The sequence below is a fragment of the Acanthochromis polyacanthus genome, chromosome 15 (assembly GCF_021347895.1).
Source record: "Acanthochromis polyacanthus isolate Apoly-LR-REF ecotype Palm Island chromosome 15, KAUST_Apoly_ChrSc, whole genome shotgun sequence".
In the NCBI taxonomy this organism is placed as follows: domain Eukaryota; kingdom Metazoa; phylum Chordata; class Actinopteri; family Pomacentridae; genus Acanthochromis; species Acanthochromis polyacanthus.
This window is the reverse complement of record NC_067127.1, coordinates 3066996-3084062: the sequence shown is the minus strand read 5'-3', so window position 1 is coordinate 3084062 and position 17067 is coordinate 3066996. Positions and strand designations below refer to the sequence as shown.

Below are 17067 nucleotides of genomic sequence, written 5' to 3'. Positions count from 1 at the left end.
CTTGATAACCAATAATTGATATCAGTATTGGCCCTTTGAGCTGTGGGACAAACAAAGTAAGATGCCATATGGCCAAAATAGGGTGGATGTTTTCAGTTTTCATGATATTATTATTACCGATCTGTTCATCAAGAAAATATAATCAATAGATAATGATAATATTTGCTAGTTGTAGCCCATTCTACCTCACCATCATTAATATAAAATATGTTTTAGTGAATCTTTAATGTTTTTAGCCAGAGTTGGAAGGCCGTTCTTGGTGAGTTGATACCAGCTGAAGTGATGCTGATGTGATTAAAAACTGGATAAACTGTGGACTCTGGAGAAGCAGCTGCTGGCTTTTGTTGATACCAGCAGAATTGAGGTAATTCAGCATTCAGGACACGTGCTCATTAACGGGACCCACAGCACGCAGAACTATTCTTCTTTGGTCTCGAGCGTCTGGATCCATACGTAGAAATCGATTCCTGGCAAGTGAGCCACCGCTTCCGTCCGCTCTACTGACCCTGTATGAGGGTTTTACATGCACACAGTTTAGAGCGTTGTGTTTTAGCATGCACTGATAATGCCCGTGTGTGCGTGAGCTGGGATTAACCTCTTCTGACCGGGAAGCAGGTGGTCTCAGGCTTACATCTATTTTCACAGCAGTATCTTCTGTCGGAAGAAGCTAAAATGATTCACAGCTCTCCCCACCACCTGCTGACCTCTGTTAAAATGTCAGTAAATGAAGTGCTTTGTGTTGAACCCTGGTGTGATTTCCGTCTGTTTCACCTCCACAGTGAATCTGATCAGAGTTCACAGCTAAGCACTGAATTTAGCTCCACTGCTATCACTGTGTTCACGATAAGTCAGACTCTGTGTTACCTCTGCAGGTGTGATGCTGGGAAAACGTTTGTGTCGTTGAAGGTATGAGCAAGTAGATTGTTAGTTAGCAGATAAGACACTCAACCATTTTAAAACAGGCAGTTCAGCTAAAGGAACTGTTCAACTGGACCGATTGATTTTCCAAGTCGTGTTTTTGTTACAGGCTTTTTGCAGTTTTTTGGGGATATTTTGTGTGGCAGGTGGTTAAATGTTGTACTCTCTTCTCTGTTTCATATACTGAGATCTCGACAGTTTAACATGTAATGTTTTCTCTCTTTCATAAGCCACATCTCCAGTATGAAATACTGCATCAGAAGGACGTCATACTATCAGGAAAATCTGAAAAAACGTTTGAACTGATTTTTGACTTTATTTCAGAAGAGTTAATGTACATAGTGGGCGATAGAATGTTCTGATCAGCTTCGTCTTCATGTTCTTCATCTTTGTCTTTTTCGTCTTCTTCCTCTTTATCTTCTTATTCATCATCTTCTTTTTCACCTTCTCCATCTTCCTCTTCTTATTCTTCTTGTTCTTCTTCGTCATCATCATCCTTTTCCTTTTCTTCTTCTTCTTCTTGCTCTTCTTGTTGTTGTTCTTGTTGTTCTTCATCTTTGTCTTCTTCTTCATCTTCTTTATTACCGCCCGGCAAAACATCGTTTTCCGGAAGGTATTGTTTTCAGCTGCATGGTCTTGCTTGCTTGTTTGTCTGTAACAATTTGGTTTCCGTGCAATAACTCGATAAAATATTGATGTAGCCTCACCATATTTGGTACACAGGTGTACCATAATAAGACACAGGTCAAGTTCGCATTTGGTGACCGTGACCTCATTTTCAAGGTCACAGGGGTCATCTTTGTCGCCGGGCGGTCCAAGTTTGGTAAAACTTCTTGTTTTCTTCTTCATTTTCTTCTTCTTCCTCTTCTTGTTCTTTGTCTTTGTCTTCTTCATCTTCTTCTCGAAGGTTTTTTTTCAGCAGTAAAACAGTGAGTTTTGTTGTACTCTGTTCATTGTGTTTCCCAAAGTGCCTCCATCTGATAATACTTTAATTGTTCCAGAGCAGTCAATAGAAACAAGCCTAAGTCATATTTTATTTCCTTTCATTTTTAGCAACGTGCCTCAAGTTTGCTTCAAAGCACCACAGCTGTGATGTTTTCAGATTCCTGTCAACATGACCCACAATCCACCATGAGCTGGTGGCCACTGAAAAGCCTTTCTTTACCAATTAGTTAACCAACAAACTACACTGTTAACTTCTAACCACAGTCAGTGCTTTGCAGTCTAATATTTGCTTCTCTACAGTATGAAGTTCTGTTCTTTTGGAAGCCTTTGCTTCATCAGATCGTCTGTAGCTGCACCAGTCCGAGTGCACGGGAAACTCCGCCAGCACCTGCAGCGAATCACCAGCGGTTAACCTATAAGCGAATCGGTGGTTGTGTGAACGCCCTGTGACTTCCTGTTTCTGTGTGGGAACAGTTTATGTTTATGCACCTACAATATGGTTAAAAGCAGAACCCTCCTAAGAGGACTCCTCTGAACATGTAGGTGTGATCAACAGACTACCAGTATAGATGTGTCGGTGCATCAGACCAGATTGTGTTTATTTTTGCAGAGCATCGCAGCGTGGGGACTCTGTAGTCCAGGTTAAGTCACAGGAAATCGTCTTAGCAGTAATTATATATGTATTTTTCTGTTTCCAAAATACTGGTACTTTATTTGTGCCGGAAATTTAGATGAAAACATTGATATCACCCTCATGTCTGTCCAGGTAAAACACAGGTGAGCCCAATAGTGAGCTGAGGAGTCAGATTTAACATGTTTGTAAGAGCTTAGATCACAGCTGAAATACTGAAAAGTCATTTCAAAATCTAGAAAAGAACGCATACATAGGCTATATTTTCCACACAGAGGGTTAACTGAAGCTTTGTATGGAGTTTTAGTTGTGTAGTCTTTAAGGTAAATCTGTTGAGATGTTGGTCATAAAATTAGTTTAATCTATTCAGGGTCTGTTTCTAAGTGGTTCTATACATCCATAAGATCCCTGGTATTGATGGTTTTAATGATACACTCAGTCAAACCCCCTGATCCCCTCTCATCATCAAAACACTTTACTTTCTATACTTTATTCATGTGTGGTTTTGCCTTCTCTGAGCAGATGTCCTCTCTGGGAATTCTAGGAGAAACGTTCTGTCTTATGAGGAGGACGTCCTGGAAGTAAAGAGATGATGTTATTGTTTTGAAAGCTAGCTGAGCGTATTTTTATCTTGTGTATTCTAGTGAGTGGGAGAGAGAGGGGCAGAACTACTAGAAAGGTCGTGAGTTAAACTTAAACCCACGATGAACTGCGTCGGCTTCTGAAACAGGAAGTCCATCCTCTACTTTTTCTCATGCCATCTTTTCTCACACACTCATACCCGTTCTGTGGTTTCCTGTGTTTTCCTGTGTTTTTAGTTTTTTAGAAAGCTGTTTCAGAGGATGACTCAAAAATCCAATTCCAACTAAAACATATAACGACACGTCAAAAAGCATTTGCTGAGTCTTCACACCAGAGCTGAAACCACATTTTAGGCTTTCATAATTATTAGTTTCAGAGAGGAAGAAGAAGTTTCAATTCGCAAAAAATCATGCGGAAAGTGTGCTGATGGGAAATTTCTGGCAAACTGGTGATGGTGAAACAGAAATTGCTCTAAAACTCTGATGATTTGGGGCGGAATGACCCATTAAGGTCCAATGTACTGAACAGATCCGTGTTTTAGAACTTGCGAAACACAAAACTTCAGCACAGAAGTTCTTCTTTTACAACCCTCAGGTATGGATGGATGGATGGATGGATGGATGGATGGATGGATGGATGGATGGATACTTATTTATCCCAAGTGTGTTATAATCTACCAGTGGTGTATAGTTACGTGTACCAACAACCTCTCCAGACAGTATTTCATGGTGATGTGGAGCAGCTGATCCTGGTTCAGGTCTGTTGAGTTGACCCGTTGTTGGCACCCTGCTGAGTTAATGGGACCTTTCAAGTCATTTTTTATGCTGCCTTTCGTCATGACATGTCCCACTTAGACATGTTATTGACACGCAGCGGGGCTATTTGCTCTTAATCTAGTTGTTACGGCCTTTGGTAGCCGTGTGTTTGGAAATGAGCGTTGTACAGCTTCTGTGTCTGGAAGTCTTGTGGAGAGTGGGTTGATTGCACCTGGTTGAAGACTGAGCTCCAGTTTACACCAGGTGGAGCTCCAGACAGCTCCTCCTCCGGATAAAAATCCCATCAATCACTGCACACGAGTATAAATCTGCGAGCAAGACTCTCAGTCGGGGCGGCTTGTTTGATGAAACCAGTTCTTCCTGGTGCCTCTTTGTGTTTGACTTGTACTCTGATGTGGTTCTTTGGACATTTAGAGCTTCTGCTGGCGGCTGCTAGTGCGATGAGGAGCCTCCAGTCTTAGTGGAGACTGTAGCGCCTGTTAGCAGCCCGCTAACATTTGGTGAGAAGCTATTGAGTCTTCGTATGCTGTGGGTTAAATGCGTGTTCAGAGGCACCAGTTTTTGTTTAGCTAATTTTGTGCTCTTGACACTTTAGTAATGCATTAGTTTGTGTTTGTGGTGGATGTTGCTGCTGTGCGTAGGTTTTGGCGAGGGAGTTTAGTTGTTTTGTTTGTGTTTAGCAAGGTTACAGGCTCTGTTAGCCTTCATTTGGTTCTTTGATTTGGTATACCGGCCTCATTTTGCTTTGTTTGACCACTTTTATGTGAAATTTGCTACTGAACAACAAATTGCTTTACCAAACCAGTAACATCTGGTGATCTTTGTTACATCCAACTGACACTTGAGGTTGGATCGTAGCGCTACTGCTGAACACACTGTAAATTTATCAGTTTTCAGGGTGAAGGAATTACTCCAACGGTAGCTTGATTATTGTTGTTAATAGACTGTTGGTACTGTTTACATGGATAGAAATAAAATTAAATCAAATGAAACTTCTGGACCTTTATTGTGAAGGTTTTCATCTGAACTGTGCTTCTTTCTGTTCTGATGTGAGTAAACACACTAATCTGTGTTTTTTTCTGTCTCTGTCCATTTGCAGGCCAGGACTGGTGGTGCTGCGAGCGACGGGCCCATGAAGCATGAGAGGGTGGAGCTGAGGCTCAGCTGACCCTTCCCCTTCCTTCTCCTCCTTTCCCCCGGTGGTCCACTCGATCAGCACCTCCCCCTCCCTTCCTCTCCTCTCCCTTTCCTGCCTCCTGTCACCCGGCTGGATCTCCTGCCCTCCTCCTCCTCCACCTCCGAGCCTCAATCAGCCGATCCCGATGTACTCCCCGGAGCAGGAAAACATCTCCACCACCGCCTCCACCAAAGTGCCAGTGAAGTACGGAGAGCTCATTGTGCTGGGGTAAGAGCCACACACAGATACTCATACCTGCATCAGAACACACCTTTCTGGGTTTGTTTCATTCAGTGGCATTAAAGAATAAAATGAGAATATTCTTTAAAATAGCTGAGATAAAGTGTGACACTAAAATTCTGGTTTTAATGAGAATCAGAACCAGTGTTTGGCTGAGAAGGTCAAACAAACTGAACGCTTCCGTTCTGTTTTAGAGCTGCAACGAGAAGCAGATAAATCAGTCCATACAGATAGCATTATTTGGCTTCATGGTGGGTAAATCTAACATCAGAACACCTTATTTCCCTCTTTTAAAGTAGTTTAAGGAGGTGGAAGTGTGTAGGGCTTACAGGGATCAGTTAGTTTTCACTGTTTTCTATCCTTGAAGAGTTAACCCTAGGAGGGGGAGGCTTTGGGTACCTCACGATTCAATAACGTTTACAATTCAAAGGTTACGATTGGATTATACAACAATTATTGATACATCTTTAATTTAGTGGCCATTACTTGTGTTTTGGTTTGGTTGTAGTGTCGGGATGGGATGGTGTATCTGGGCTCCATGTATGCAGCAGGGCTCAAAATCCCTGATTTTCTACCATGAAATAACGACACAAATCCTTGTCAGTAAATGCCATGATGGCCTTCGTAATTTGCTTAGCCTTTTTCGATGTAGTGGCAGCTCTCTATTTGCTTCCTGGGTTGTTGTCTGGTCGGTAGCGCCACTAGTAGCCTCTATAACACCATCCTGCCGTCTCCCCGACTCCTCCGTCGGATGGACTCGAGTTTCATGGCTTCTCGTGTTTGTTGTGTTGCCAAAGTATTTTATTTTAGCATGACACAGCTTACATATAACGTGACTCTTGTCCAGTTCACTTCCACCGTCGACGTTGTAGAAGCCGAAGTGTTTCCACACGTCTGCTTTTAAATTAGAAGGAGCTGTTGGATCTCATGGCAAGGTGGGTGATGGTCAGTCAGGTTTTTTTCCTCTGTGTCTGCTCCAGGTGCACTTCCCAAAGTGTCCTGGAGATGAAATGTACCGCACTTCTTAGTTCTGCATTATTTAGAACCTTCTGTATTACTTAAACAGGTTTAAACAATCGAAATTTGGATGTTTGTGAGTCTATTCAGATTCATTCATGTCTGAATCCCGATGCATCGAAGAATCGTTAATATGAAGTAATGTTTAGTGTGTGTTTAATAGTATTTGAGTGGAGACTAGGGCTGGCCGGAATAGTGCTTTCTGACCTCCGAATATTCGGGCCCTATTAAAGACGAATATCCGAATATTCGTTCAGCCCCGTAACGTCCGACTGGGGTGCGGCGGCGGCTTGTAGCGGAGACGGCCCGAATATGCGGATCCGTTCGTCTGGTCTCACGGGTCCAAACGTTGCCTTCGTTTTGTCTTCAGTTAAACTGACGAATTCCCAAACAGCGGAGGTCTTCAGCATCTTGTCTTGTGTTGATGCAACGAAGTGAAGCGTGACGTCAGAGTCGGCAGCAACCCGGCCATTCGGGTGGTGGTAAGAAACACAAATGGATGAGCCGAGATGAACCGAACACGACGGGATGAGCTGAAGTGGGCCGAAGAACACGAATGGATGAGCCGAGATGAGCCGAAGAACATGACGGGATGAGCCGAAGTGGGCCGAAGGCGAAGGGAAGAGACGAGATGAATATTCGGATACCAAAATTAATATCCGGATAGTGCCGTAGCGAATGAATATTCGGGATATTCGGGTCCAGCCCTGGTGGAGACTAGAGTGTTCTCTGTGATGGTCTCCTAGCTAGCATCTAACATCACTTAATTTATACTCTGCTGATCAGCAGTTGTTTAGCATATAGTGTTTTGGGTACAATTTAGTTTTTATTTTCCTTTAGGAGACACACTAAACTGAGATGAAGAAAAAGCTTCTTATGTCTTTATTTTGAAGCAAAGATTTTTGCAGACATGCAGTGAAAGCAGCATTCTGTCAATTTAAATGTGTGATTGGTCAGAGACACCTTCAACTGAGCAAGTAACTTTAAACTTTAAACAGAATAAGTTTTTTTTTAATGTCTTGCGAGGAATTCAAAGCATTTTGCACAACTGGTGGAGCCTAAAAGGTCCACAAATGTGCCTTGGTATGAAACACTGAATGTAAGCATATTTTATGTTTGTTCACAGATGAACTCAAGTAAACACTGAAGCTTTAATTGCCCCACAGAAACTCCCAGTCTGAACACTATCGCACAGTTTAGTGTGTATTTGATATGACTATGTATTGTTCTAATGTTTTCAGTGTTTGCTAAAGATGGCAGATAATAAATCAAGAGATAATCTTAGCTTACGAACAATGGAAATGGTGGTGACAGAGAAATCGCTGTTGGTGTGGCAAGAGACCAAATGTCGCAACGGAATTTACAGAAAGGATTTAGTAGCACTTTGATTGTTTAATTAAGCTGCAGATAACACGTTCAAACTCCGTAAACTACAGCCCCGAATGATTCAGCTGAAGAACTGACAAGAGATCAATCTGGAAAGTATTTCCAGATAGAAGCATAAACAGCGGCGGTATTTTTGTCCGTTTGCTGTCGCAGTGAGAATACCCAGAGTTAGAAGTGAGTATTTTAGGATGAGATGAAGCACATTGCTCGATCAGTTCCTCATCTTCAACACCTCCAAAACTCTTTCCACAGAGGTTTGTTTTGAAACAGGTCCACACAGTCAGCTGTAGGAAAAACCCTCCATGCACCCTACATCTTCACCCTCTAACCACACACACACACACACACACACACACACACACACACACACACACACACACACACACACACACACACACACGCTTTCTCCAGTAACATCTGACAGTGAAGGACTTCCTCTATGTGTCCGTCTCCTGTTTATTCCCCAGAGGGCTCTTCCACTCCACTCCCCGTCCCAGCCCACTCCACAGAGGAATGCAGATGTCGGAAAGACTCCTTACATGCACACACACACACACATTACACACATTTCTCTGGTCTCACACAGACACACACAGCTGACTCACAGTTTGTTGCTCTGGGTTTGTGCTGGAGCCGTATTGTCAGGGAGATGACCGTGGAAATTTTCCCTAGTGGAAAAACTCACCGAGCAGTAAACGCAGCTCCATGCCTTTACAAGGGAGAACCCCAGTTTTCCGTTTTGCTCGGCTTTTTCCGCTCCTAGTTTTTGATTTTAGGTCAAAACACCATTTTTTTAAAAAGGTGAGCAGGGGCGCTTTCTGCTCCGTGACAGGAGTAAGGCTGCCCTTCAGATCTTTTTATTGGGTTTTCAGCATTACGTACATTCCCCTCAAGCTACATACATCCCAATTCTGACACAAAACATCCCAAAAAACAACCCCCACCATATGTAATTATACAGTCGAGCCCAAAATTATTCATACCCCTAGAAAATGTTAACTTAAAGTTACTTTTATATGTAAATAAAAGCTGAGAAATAATTTTTTCCACAATGATGCCTCCTGTGCATCATCTTATTATCTTTTGGGAAACGCCTGTGTCATTTCCAATCAAAAAAAAGATTTCTGGTTAAATAAAGTAACTTTAAGTCAAGATTTGGTAGTGGTATGAATAAAATTATAGGTAACAAAAACAGCAGCATTGACAATAGAAGCAAAATGAAACATAACAAAAATATATCAGACAAATAAGTAAACAAAAATAAAATAAAACCAGTGAAAATACATTAAATAAGTGACATTAATAACATTAAAGGTTTCAAACAGGATCACAGTGTGTTCCAGGATGGTCGATCTAACCTGTTAACATCCTGCTCTATCAAACTGTCGGATATGTAATGTTAGTCTGCCAAAGATGACAGAAAAGGGCTTATTAAATTGTCTGAACAACCTCTAAAAGTGAAATTAATTTCCTCTAAATAAACGAAGGACATTAGATCTTTCAACCAATTCTACAATTTCATTTAGCAGATGCTTTTGTCCAAAGCGACGTACAACACAAGCAAGAATTCAGACATTAGGAAAAACCTGTAGTAAGTGCAAATTGTAGTTTAGAATTGTAGAATTATAGATCTTTCAACCAAAATTTGGAAGATGGAGGTTTTTGATCCTTCCACTGAAGTAAGGTTCGTTTAAATCTTTGAAAGCTTCACTGAAAACTGGTTTCGGAGTGGCCGCTGACCCTGACATTAGCACCACTTTCTGTCCTTTGACCCGTCAGGGAAGGAAATCCATCAGTGACACTCTGCTGCAACACAACCTGTTCATTTCATTACCTCTGCGGTCTGTAATATAAAGCCTTAGAAGGACGTGGAAGGACATTCAGACACAACTTCACTGAAGCCACTGTGACTGGGAGCAGATTATTAATATTAAAAGTATATTAAAGGGGACACATGTTCCAGTTTACATCACTAATTAACATCTGAATGCTTCTGAAATCCCTGTTGTGTGAAAAAAGCAGTTAAAGGTAAACAGCTGCTCACATCGCTTCAGCTGCTGCTTGACTTTGTCGTTACACCGACTTCTAAGCGCTCAAATAAGCAGATTGCATTGTGTGCATCTCCAGATTTCCTTATTTTTTTTGAATATTTGAATTCGTGCTTCATTTGCAGTCTCCTTCCTGGTGTTTGCACTAAAGCTGCAATGATTGTGACCGATTAATTACCAACTATGTTGAGTATTTTAGTAAAAAAAAAAAAAGGGAACATTCTCTGATTCTAGCTCCTTCAATTGCTGTATTATCTGGTTTCTTTTCTATTCTACCATTTAGGTAGGTATTTTCAGTATTTTTCACCATTTTCTGACGTTTTATAGACCAAACAACTTATTTTTAAAACCGTTAACACGATTAGTTTTAGCTCTACTTAACGCTGCTGCTCAGATCAGCAGAAAAACGTGACACCAGTGGAAGAAATGCGTGTTTTATCGGCCACATGTTGCACAAGTCTGCGTCCTCGTGCACACAAACCCCACACACGGTGCAGAAACCAAACCCACGCGTAAAAACGTCCAGACGCAGCAAAACTCTCTCAATCAATTTATGAGAAACAGCTGCAGAGGAAGAGCTTTAACCAAACTCAACGGCATCCAAAACTGACTCTCTGCTTCATTAGCCTCCTGTTCTCAGGTTTGACTGATATTTAGTAGAATCAACTCTTCAAATTTACATAAACTAGTCTGATGGATGAACAGTTACAGCCACCGGAGTAGGATGCTTCTAATGTACTGTTCACATGGGATTGTTCTTACCTGGGATCTCTGGTAGTTTGTGAATCACCCCCTCCATGGATAAGCAAAGTCTGTATTTTACTTGAATTTACTGGCAGAACAGTCTGGATATGATGCCAAATCTGTGCACGTGTCGTCACGTTGTTTACTTGGTAGGCCGTCATGGCAACAACATCAAAGCAGCAACGTGACTTGAGGACAGCGGGCGGCATTGTTGGGCGTTTGTCTTCAGCCTCTAGAAAAATGTTCATCTGTCTCTATATTCTCCCTGATTTCCCCCTTTTTGTTGATCTCAGTTTTCTGTGAATGGTCCACAGGCCTGTTGTGTATGGTTCTACTCCTGCATTTGCACCTAAAATGCTGTCAATAATTTCCATCGCATTCTCCATAATTCAACCGGGAAAGAGGTGGAAAAAGGCGCGGAATAAAATAAACAACTAAATTACCCTCCAATCACTGAGATGCAGATTCACATGGGACTAGTGTGATCACAGGACGTTGGCGTTTGGTAGTTTGCAGTGGAATTTTTACTTTACAAATTACAAACATGGAGCATTCACATGGAATTAAGCTCACAGACGTCCTCCACAATTATTACAAATCAACACTGGTCCTCAGGTAACACTAATCCCATGGAAATAGGACTTTATAATGTGTTTCGGTGGTGGTTGGACGGTAAAGGACAGGCTCAGTAAATGTCTAAAGCCAGCAGAGATGGTTCGAATGGTTCTACTAACTAAGCAGTAAAGTCTGGATCTGTTTGTTCTTGTGTTTGTGTGACCAAGAACAGAGTCACTACTGCTCATGAATAAACCCATCAATGCTTAGCCTGTCGTTGTGCCTGACCTCCACTAACCCCGTCCAACATTATCATGGTTAAAGCCCAGCGATGCTAACGGCCTAATCCGGAGGAATACTGCAGCGTCTCAGGGGACGGACTGTTTACAGCCCACTGGACATCCATGTGGTGACCTCACCGTACAGCCGTCCCCTCAAATCCACCTCTATCTGTCTGCATTAGCATAGTAACTGTGTGTCCACAGCAATGCATCTTTTCATACGTGTGGGTTGAATCCTCACACATGCCATGAAGTTTCAGTGCAGTGCAGCGTACTTTACATGTGTGCAGCCATGTTGGATTGGCAGAATGTACCTTTTAAGAAGATGGAAGTAGCACTGTATGAAGGCAAACGCATATTTTGGTATTTAATGTCCACTTTTGAAGCACTACAGCAGGGCTCACCAACTGGATCTGGACCCAGATGTCGTCTTATACGGACCCGGAGCTGTTATCAGTAAACTGCATCGGGATTTTAGACTTGACGGGTCGCTACTGTTTTACCGGCGCCACTTTTCCAGTGTTTACGGCATTGGTTATCAGCTCAGGAACTCACAGACCAATTAGGTACGAGTTGAGCCGTCCCACCCGACGCTACTCAGCTAATGAAGGCGCTAAACATCACAGCTCTGCATTCAGAAAACAGTTGAGAGGGGCAGACCGGACCAGAGGAGGACAGACAAAAAAAGCAACACTGAGAGGAAGAAACCTTCCAACTATGAACATAATCCAAACTAAATATGGTTCCAAACTCACCAATGAACGTCCAGATGTGTCTGAGAACGACCCTGACACCGTTCACGCCATGATTCAGAATCAGTTCTCCCATTAAACAGCGGGGATATAAAGGGAGTGGTAGAAGACAGAAAATAATGTAAAAATGTTCAATAGTTTACATTTTTTGAGATTTAGGTATTGTTAAAGATGTATACAAGTTGGTTCAGGTTGTTCATTTATTGTGTTTTCAAGTTCTGCTCTTTATTTTAAGATGTACAGTTATATGAAAAGTTATTATTTGACCGTATTAATCACATGCAGACGTTAAAAAAAACTACTCGGTTACAGCAACATATATCACATTAATTGATTTTCTGCGCCTTTGCTTTATTGCAGTTTCTCTGACTGGACCTCTTGGAATTTTAGTTGAATAGCCCTGCTCTATAGGTTTAAAATAATAAACCTGAACGCGTCGACGCCTCAGCCCTCCGTCTAATTGCCTCGTAATGTTAACACGCAGAAACAGAGATGCACAGTGACTCAGCCCGTGGCTTGTTTTTATAGGTTTACTGAGTAAGTGGTAGCTTGTTGCTGCACACCGGGCTTTAGTTTACAAGTGTTTGGAGGGAACACACACACACACACACACACACACTCGGGAACACACGCTAACTGGTGGCTAACCTTTGGCCTTTCAACAGCAGTTGAAAGGCCAAAGGTTAGCCACCAGTTAGCGTGTGTTCCCAAGTGTTTTGTTGAAGGTTGTCTGCATGTTTTTACACGCTCACACTCCCGCTGCCCATGGGAACCTACTGCTTTTTGAGCCTCCTCCAGCAGACCGCCCTGCCCTCTCTCTCTGGATACGGCCTAAACTTCACCATGGTTACGCTCTTGCCATGGTTACTCTTTCCAAACGTTGCCGCGGCTCTGTTCCCTCACCATGGTTACCCATAAACCCTCCGAGCGCCGTATGATCCCAGCAGAGGAACGTCTCGCTGCAGGCTCCTCTCAGCCCGCCGCCTGCTCCGTCTCCACCGGACCCGGTACAGTGGGCGGGTTCGTTTCTGGAGGCTGATTGGCCAGAGGCGCGCTCCAGCTGTGGCTGGTTCTGCTGAACTGGAGCAGACGTTACACCCGTCTGCAGTCTGCCTGAGCTGACCTTTGGTTTCTCTGTGTGAGCGTTTCTTCGTCATTGTTGCTCTGTTCTGTGGTTTTTTTGGACGGTTCTGGGCGACGATGCACGCTCCGAAGGTTCTAGAGGGGTCAAGAAATGTCACGCTTTTTTATTTTATTCTTTTTTTGTGTGTTTTTTTTTCTGCTGAGTTAGCCAAATCCATAGCCGTAACTATTTTGATGCAACACAAGAAATCAGTTTCGATATTCATTATTATTTGTTGTGTTTTTTTGTTTGTTTTTTTTTTAGTGATTCTAATAAAATAAATTAGTTAAAAATATCAGTCAGTACTGTGCTCTCAAGTAGGGCCCGACCGATTTATCGGCTGATTATTGCCCTTTTCAAAGTAATTAATTTTGCCAATTTAGCGCCGATGTATTCTTAACTTCTCGTGTCAGAGTTCATATGAGTCCTGTCTTCGTGCCAAAGAAAGTTTGATTTAACGTCAAAGGGCATCAGATGGCTGCAGAAATAATGTTTTACAGCAGCTTCACTCACTATGTTGCTTTTCTACAACATATATGTATAAACCCTGCCTCTAATCTGCAGCAACAGGAAGTACCAAGACTCTTTTTTTTACGGTTGTATAATTTCCCAGAGGTTTAATGCTTTGTTGCATGTTCTTGAAAATTCCTCTCTGTCGTAAAGTTAAACAAATACTAAAAGACAAAGTGTTGTAAAACAGCCAGATGTTCTGCCTGTAATTCATGCTTTTGTTGTTGGAAGCGTTAAGGGACCAAAAAAGAAGGTATTTTATTTGGTATTGTTTCTGATAAATATCAGCGTCGGTCGGGTCCTACTCAAGCAATGTTCAACCCAGAAACCATCTGATTGGTTGCACATCATGAGCCTGTTAGAACTGAAGGATGACAGTTTTAATACAACATATGTAAAATACAAATGAATAAAAGGTTTTTGAACAAGTTTCGTGTTGGGAGTTTGTGTTTATTCTAAATTATGACAGCAGGATGTTCCATTTTACGGCAAATATTGCTCATCGATCTCCTTAATGCTGATATTTTGGTCAACCTCGACGCAAAGCCACAAACTGAGATAATTACAGCAGCTGATAAAGACAAACATCGGTTTAGTTCCTGATCACGTCTTTTCTTATTGCATTCATTGAGTTCCAGTGGAGTTCGAGTCTACCCTGGAAGTGAGAGGAGTCCATAACTCCTGTGGCTTCTGGATGTCATAACAGAGTTAGAGCAACGAGCAGCGTTTATGCATGCGGTAATGTTTATAAAGCCGTGGTGCTGCTAGCAGGAATATCACTTCACACTGCTGACGGTTTATCTGAAACATGTGTGAAGTAAAGAATAAAGCGTGTATGTTCAAAGAAGCACGGATCCAAAGGAGCTCCGTTAATGTATAACTGCAGGACTTTTTGTATCATAGTCGACATTTTTGCCATTTTCACGCCTAAAACCAACATGGCCGCCTGTAACCAAACACCACATGGCATTTTAGAGAAAGATTCTTCTAAATATTATTGATACAATTGAGTAAAAGTGAAATGTAAAGTTATTTCTAAAGATATTGTAGTAAACCTGTTGACTACTTTATATGAAATAAGTCAGAAAGCCTTGGAGTCTTCCAGTCTTTTCTTCAGGAGTAAATGACATCATGTGGAGCAGGTCACGTGATCTGGACTTAAACTTCCTGGAGAGGTGTTTTTGTAACGGGGAACTTAGTGGAAAGTGATTTAATTTGTTATTTTCCATATAAAATATGATACATTGCCAAAAAAATAAATATCTGTCATGATTATCTCAACTTAGTAAAAAGAACACAATCCAAATTATTTCTGAATCAGCTCATTTTGTTATTGTTTAGCTCATTAGAAGGTGGTTGTTATTACAATTTTCAAGTCATTTCAAGTCATTTCGGACGAGTTTTGTCAGCGTTTGGATCATTTTTGTGTCTTTGGGATCATATTCAAGTACTTCTATACAATTTTTATGTCATTTTGGACAAGTTTTGAGTCATCTCAACTTAATAAAAAGAACACAATCCAAACTATTTCTGAATCAGCTCATTTTATTATTGTTTAGCTCATTAGAAGGTGGTTGTTATTAAATTGGGATGGTTATTTAGTTGACATTTAGTGATATCCAGTCATTTTTTTATTAAAAAGTGATTGCTTTCATAATAAATAATTATGGAATTTGTAAAGACGTGATCATAATGAGCATAAAAAACTTTTTTTTAAACTTTTAATCAAAGTTTTTGTAAGATATATCCCATTAAAAGAGCCTCAGTTATAGATTGACCCAGCTACAGTGTTGACATGTGCTCTGTGGTTCTCTGTTTCCTTTGTGATTTGCTTCTTATCGTTGTTTTATGGTTGTCAGTGAATGAAAAGTTGTTTTTTATGAATGGTTTGTTTAAGGACGCTGTAGTGGCGGATCGGTTTAGAAACACGCTGCTGATGAACTGAACTGTAGATGGAGACGATGAATGATTTCTGGATGTTTTCTTACTTCTGGGCATTAAGCAGGACATTCAGAGATCCAGCAGCTCAGCGGCAGCGCTGTAGGTCCACAGAGACTCCATTCTGTCCGAGGAAACGCCTCTGTTTATCCTCCTCTCCTCAGACATGCATCAGGCTAAATGAGTCTCTGTGTGTTTATTTTCTCAGCCTTTTCAGGGGGTTATGTTTGGAGGGCTTTGTTGTTTATGTGGACATGATGTGCTTTTGTTATAAAGGCATGTTGGTAAAGTATAGGCTGCTGTTTGTGCATACATACGTGTGCTGGTCGTCTTCGGGGCTTTGGAGGGAGTTCACCAGAAAGCCTCAAGCATTTTCCACAATGACTGTTTTTCCAGTGAATTATGCAGCTGCCCAGACAATAATGCCCTATTGTTTTGTGCATGTATGTGTGTGTTTATGTGTTTGTGTGTTTTCTGTTTACGCGCAGGTACAATGGCTCTCTGCCCAACGGGGACCGAGGCCGACGTAAAAGCCGCTTCGCACTTTGTAAGAGGCCGAAAGCGAACGGGGTGAAGCCCAGCACAGTTCACATCGCCTGCTCTCCACAAGCAGCCAAGGTGAAACGCACAAATCCACACGGAAACACACACGGAAATACACACAGAAACGCACAGAAACACACAGATGCACACAGAAATGCACAGAAATGCACAAGTCCACACTGAAACACACACAGAAACGCAGAGAAATGCACAAATACACACAGAAACACACACGGAAACACAGAGATACACACAGAAACGCACAGAAACACACTCAGAAACACACAGATGCACACAGAAATGCACAAGTCCACACGGAAACACACACAGAAACGCAGAGAAATGCACAAATACACACGGAAACACACACGGAAACACAGAGATACACACAGAAACGCACTCAGAAACACACAGATGCACACAGAAATGCACAAATACACACGGAAATATACACAGAAACGCAGAGAAGTACACAAATACACACGGAAACACACACTGAAACACAGAGATACACACATAAATGCAGTCAGAAACACACAGATACACAGAGAAACACACAAATCCACTCAGAAATACACAGATACACACAAAAACGCACAAATCCACATGGAAATCCACACAGAAAAACACAAATCGACACAGAAACGCACACTGAGACACATAGAAACACACACAGAAATGCACAAATCCACACAGAAACAGAAACACACAACACGTCCTCTCTCAGATACTCCAGGAATCATAAAACCGCTGCTATCAGAATCCTGCACATCAGCAAGTTTCCTGAACTCAGAGTACATGTGATGATTTATGCCTCAGGGCAGTTCACGAAACCTTTCATAATCACAACATTTAATAATAGGAAGCAGCATTCTTTACTCCTGACATGACCGTCTTTGTG

General features: G+C 41.8%; 1 protein-coding gene across 2 annotated transcripts in view; it reads left to right on the top strand.

Moving 5' to 3' along the window:
• Nucleotides 1-17067, top strand: part of peli1b (pellino E3 ubiquitin protein ligase 1b) — a 58562-nt gene that overhangs the window by 28883 nt on the left and 12612 nt on the right. For both annotated transcript variants that reach the window (XM_051959739.1, XM_022210293.2), the window contains exons 2-3: nucleotides 4952-5257; nucleotides 16112-16241. In XM_051959739.1, coding sequence (XP_051815699.1) covers nucleotides 5175-5257; nucleotides 16112-16241 — 213 coding nt within the window. In that variant the 5' untranslated portion in view covers nucleotides 4952-5174. The remainder of the gene's footprint in view (nucleotides 1-4951; nucleotides 5258-16111; nucleotides 16242-17067) is intronic.